Below are 5,552 nucleotides of genomic sequence, written 5' to 3'. Positions count from 1 at the left end.
AAAAATATTTTCATTCAAAACAGGAAGGTGGACCGTTGAACCAAAAATAAGTTTCTGCACAAGACAAAGACACAAGATTAAAGACATACAAGGGAATAAAAAAATAAATAAAACCAATAACAAATTCAAAACAATGTTTCCTGTTGCAATGTTTCCAATGTTTACTGAAAACTGCTGCACCACCTAAGCCACGGGTTTTTCTGCAGCACTGAAGCTGTAGGTTTTGTCCCTCATTTGCACGACTGAAAGTTTCTTTTCCCCCATGCAAAGGAGTTGTTGCTGCACAGGGTGCTGTTTTCACTTCCTTCACTTCCTCCAGTTTAGCTCAGTGACATTTTCGATGCGTTTAGTGCCACGCCTAAATACACGGACATCCTGTCACACACGAATCCTTTTACACAAGAGAAGAAATGAATTGCTTAACAAATAAAGATATATTTTGGATTCATGTTGGAGTTCTGTTGTATTTTCTGTTCTTGGTGTAAACAGCTTTTAATGTCAGGGAACCATACTCATCTCAGGAGTTTAGCATCTGACGTGTGTGTGTGTGTGTGTGTATGTGTGTGTGTGTGTGTGTGTGTGTTTCTGCTGCCGCTCCACGTAGCTGTGAGCAAAAACCAGTTAGTACTAACCTTACTGTAGAACAATAATCATCTCATCATTCTGTTTGTGGAGTCATTCAGTGATTGCCAAATATTTATATCTAATAATGGTGTATCACATGGTTAATCGCAATTTGGTTTTACGTCACAATAAGGAAACAAACTGAGCAGAAGTAGTTTGAATCAGGGGAGGGACTTAACTTCTCTCCTAGTTTCTTTTATGATTACTTACGATGGTGAGTAGCTGCTTCGAAGCGCTTTCCTTTGTCAATATTTCATATCAAAATGATTAAATTGTATTTTCCTAATTATCAGTGAAATGTGTAACTGTTGTAAACATGTCCTGTATTATTTCCAATTACATCAGGCTGCTGAACGAAGAGCTGAAAGGTGAGTCAACTCGTCCACGAGTAGTTCCTGGTGCATTTTGCTTTTCAATTCTCTAAAACCAACTCATGTTTGTTATTTTAGAGACGAAATTGTGGAGAGTGAGAATGTTTTCAGAACAAATTCCTACAAAATCATTGAAGAAATGCTGGAACTGAGTAACCACACTCCAGAAGATTCTAAGATGTTAGTGGATGAGGTATGTCTGATGGCGACAAATCAGTTTTTGGACATAATGTACGGCGTGGTCCGTGTGTTTTGAAACATATACACCTCAGGAAATCATATCTCTTTGTGTGTGACCTTTGTTTTGACCTTTCAGATTCTTCACAGCATCTTCTTTTTGGGGGAGATCAACAAGCCATCGTATTCCCCAGAGGATATTATTAGTGATGAGGAGATGTTGAATGGGTTGAGGGAACTTTACCCAAACCCTTTTCTCCAATATTCCTCTCGTCTACCCAAGCGGAGTCCATTTTCATGTGTGTTAGACATGGTAAGATTATAGTTTGTTAACAGATGATACAGTTTGTAAAATTGTAAGGACTTGCTACCTCACTTAAACATATTGAAATGTCACAGTTTATGATTAACGTGCCGCAGTAAATTTCACCAACACAAAGCTTGACTCTGGATAATTCTGCATTTGTGGTGATAACAGCAGCTTGATAATATATGTTATTGCTTGCAGATTGTCCGCCTGATTGGACAAGAGAATGAAAACCAAATAATAAAAATGCTCCAAGACATCATCATGCGAATGTCCAGGGGTCGTGGACAAAATCTCATCTCGTTCACCATCTGTGTCTCTCAGAAGACCGAGGGCTCAGATTCAGCCCGACACTATGGAGTCTCCATGTCCACTTCTGGCCGTCGTCTCGGGAAGATCATAGTGGCTGCTTCCTGTTTAAGCGCCTGGGACAGTCATGTAGCTGATGCAGTCATGACTTACTATCCAGGCAAGACCAAGAAATTATACTTTGATGGAACAATCCAGCTTCCAGAGAGTGTCAGGTGCCAGGCGTTTAGCCTCAGCACAGGAGATGAAATGCCTCCATGCAGATCATGTGGGAATTTATTTGGTTTGTGCACAGATGTAAAACAATTGTGGGCCTATGGCAACTGTGCTGAAGTTGAGAGCCTGAGTAACTTGCTGAAAAATGAGAATGAAGTTAAAAGGCAAGTACAACCAACATCTCAGATGTGGACAGATGAGAACAGACAGAAGTCTATAGATAATGTTCGGAAACATCTTAAGTGTTTCCTGCGCACAGAGGGATTTGAGTGGGATCAGAATTTCTACACCCCACAAAACATTCAGATTTTATATTATTCTAATTGATATAATGGAAGGATCTTGGAATCAGTTACTGTGATGTAAACTCAGGTGCATTATTTGTTTTGATTTTATTTCCTGCAACCTCATCTAGAAAATATTTTTTTATTTGTTTATTCATTTGTGTGTTTGGATCCTCATTCTCAGGGACCCTAGGGGAAAAATGGTTACAACAAATACATGAAAGCATATAAATGACATAAATTAAAAGCAAATGTAAATCAGATTACATACATATGCATATATGTATACGTGAACATACATGTAATTGAATTAAACAAGATAACTTGCAAGTTGCACTGTGATTAATGTCCATATTTACTCAGTCTCCAAAATCAATATGGAGCAATATATTTTTCATTAAAGTCTTAAGTCCATTTATGATTTTGAAATCAATCTTATTCAGGGATTCTCCAATAAATGATGGTTAATTATGTCACTGAATGGCCAGTGACCCTGATGTGTTTACCTGCACCTACCTCCTGTAATGTGCTATGAGATGAAATGAAATGGCATCTTTTAATAGCAGATGTGGCTCTGGCCGTTTGAGATAGAAGTGTGTTGGTATCACTATGGACCAGGACCTCTCCTTACCCGCCATGTTGGGGTAATGAACCTGCATTGTAATCATCAAACGTAATGAAATGGCCTCAGTAGCTGCTGCTTGTTTTCTCTAGTTCAGTTAACTTAACTCAGTTTTACATTTTTCAAAACTCATAAAATAAAGTTATTATATTCATAGGTTTAACCTGAGTTCAGTGAACTCACATTTTTAAAGCAGCAGGGGAATTTAGGATTCAGTGTTGAGTAGAAATGAGTCATTTTTCCAATTCTGCCTTTAACAATAAGAATATTTTCATTCAAAACAGGGAGGTGGACAATTGGATATGGGTGATAAATGGGATTTGTTTTCTTGTAGTATTTTGGGGAAAGCCAGTTTAGTTGAGCATATTCTTTAAGCAACTTGTGAGAAGGTAATTTTGTCTTAAAGTTGGACACTGGACTGTATGTAACCTAACCAAATATAAAATATGGAGTTTTGTTTATTTCTCTGAATGGTAATATTCTCATTTGTATATTGTAACTCTGGGTTACTATTTCTGTTGTTGTGTAACCTTAAGTTTATGTCAAACAATGCCTATTCATATATTTTTCAATCAAAATAAATCTTGTGATTTTGGACATACACATATATGGACATTTCTTTATTAAAATTTTGCATTGGTTATGTTGTGTTGCTATTAAGATATGCAGTGCCTAATGGTGATTTATTGCACTTAATTCAATTGTCCCTGTGGCTACTGTTGTTATGTATGATTTGCTGACTTATTATTCATTGTTTCTTTTTATTCTCCTTTTCTAAGTTTGCATTCTGATAAAACAGCAAAAATCACAAACACATTTAAAAAAACGGTAAACGGTAAAATACACCGTGGATGTTTGACCCTTTAGTATAAAGGGCTCTGTTTATGGTGAAACCGAAACCTCTATTTTATCATAAACCACGTGATACTCCAGAAAAAAACGACAGAAGCCTGGATACGAAGTTCCAGCGGAAACTGCCGAACGGAGTCGACACACGGTACAGAGCTTCGTCGTCACACCTCCCAACACTAACGACTGGTAACTAGTTTATTTGATAAACGGTAATAATTATGAATTGTGTGTTCATTTGTCGGTTCATGAACTCCTCTTGGCTTCATAGCGGGCTCAGTAAAAACCTGTGGTAGGTGATGCAGCCGGACTCATTTCTCAACAGCTGACGCAGTTAAATATTTTAGTTACTTCGTGTTATTAACTAGATTTATAGAAGATGCTGTAGGTTGTCGGTGCATTTATTACTCACTTCTTTTTCTACGCGATATTTTACGGTAATGATGTTTAAATAAGGTTATCATGCTGAACAGTCGTCTCGTTTTTGTGTTGGTTGGTTTCGTTTTCAAATATAAGATTCATCGTTGTGCTTTCGTTTTTAAAGTATCAGATAAATACATTAGGAGAGAGTTCTGTAATGCATATAATAAACGCTAATGGAATTTATCCATTTGTAATAGGTTTATCAGTTTAGCACTATTGTTGAATTTAAGTGGAGTTGGAAAATAACTGGCTTTACATTTTCTCAAGTACGTGACGACAAATTTTTGTTTTTTTTATACTGTTATTCCACCATCTTTTATTGGGAAATCACTTTTCAGCAAAACATTTATCTGATGGCTTGACAAAAAGCAGTTTGAGTCAGTTAACATTAGGTGAGAGACAAATAATTGATTGAATATATTGGGTTATATTTTGTAGAGATAATTAATTTTTTCCAAAAGAACATTAGAAATATTTATACAACACTTTAACATTTCTACTTAAATTAAGGATTCGTAGTTTTTGCGTCACTGCTTTAATGACATTTGTTTTTTCCTAGGTGACAGAGAGCCAGGATGGCTGGAGTGAGGTACCTGCAAACACCATTTTCTCTTTGTTCAGGGAGGTGGAAATGAACACTGACATATCAAAAGAAACATGTGGACGCATGTTCACTTCAGGACATGTGTTGACAGAGATCAGAAGGCAATCATTTATAGGCACCACACATAATGGAAAAAATTTAACCCAACAAACTCCAATAAATTCTGGAGGATCACAAATCGGCAGTCAAACAGAGAAAAACTGTCCAGCTTATATTGGTGAAATTCTGACTAAAAATGGAAATATATAATCCACAAGACAGCAGTTCTGTCCTTTGAAATAACAAGTTGTTTTCGTGAGTATTTTTTGTTTGATTGTGAAATAAATGAGAATCCACTCAGACTTCAAAGTTTTAAAGGTCCCATATTTTACACTTTTACAGTTTATTTGAAGAGTAGATATCAATAAGAAGATATATTTGTGGTTTTAAGTACCAAAAATCAGCTCATTGTAGTTTCACATCTCCTCTCTCAGGCTTTTTTCTGGAGTTCTAGCAACAACAGGTTGGTCAGCCAATCAGAAGAGAGGAAGCTCTGAGCCTCTCCTCTGATTGGTGGACTGTTTTGTTATTGAGTAAAAATACAGCAGAGTAAACAGTCAGGAAAACACTCAAAGGGATGGATGGTGGGTCCAGGTGGGCCGTTCCTGGGGCCTGGCTGAGGGCGGTGACTGTTTTGTTGTGACATCACAAAGTTTCGGAAGTCCTAACGGCTTGTTTTAAGGCTCAGTTTCTGAATATGAGCTGTTTGCATTTTTCTCTGTGGACC

General features: G+C 37.0%; 1 protein-coding gene across 3 annotated transcripts in view; it reads left to right on the top strand.

The window, feature by feature from the left end:
* LOC111671478 (uncharacterized) overlaps positions 1-2,702 on the top strand; it is a 6,544-nt gene extending 3,842 nt beyond the window's left edge. Inside the window, exons 1-5 of one of the 3 annotated variants that reach the window (XM_087179925.1) lie at positions 821-838; positions 970-992; positions 1,074-1,188; positions 1,312-1,485; positions 1,681-2,702. In XM_087179925.1, the coding sequence (XP_087036051.1) occupies positions 836-838; positions 970-992; positions 1,074-1,188; positions 1,312-1,485; positions 1,681-2,331 (966 nt within the window). In that variant the 5' untranslated portion in view covers positions 821-835 and the 3' untranslated portion in view covers positions 2,332-2,702. Of the gene's footprint in view, positions 1-820; positions 839-906; positions 993-1,073; positions 1,189-1,311; positions 1,486-1,680 lie in introns of those variants that run through there. The other 2 variants (XM_087179924.1, XM_023428577.2) reach the window with 2 other exon arrangements.
* The last annotated feature ends 2,850 nt before the right edge of the window (positions 2,703-5,552 follow it).

The sequence above is a fragment of the Seriola lalandi genome, unplaced genomic scaffold (genome assembly GCF_002814215.2).
Source record: "Seriola lalandi dorsalis isolate HSWRI2012SDOR001 ecotype SW California unplaced genomic scaffold, Sedor1 jcf7180002054879, whole genome shotgun sequence".
Lineage (NCBI taxonomy): Eukaryota > Metazoa > Chordata > Actinopteri > Carangiformes > Carangidae > Seriola > Seriola lalandi.
This window is presented reverse-complemented; position numbering and strand designations above follow the sequence as displayed.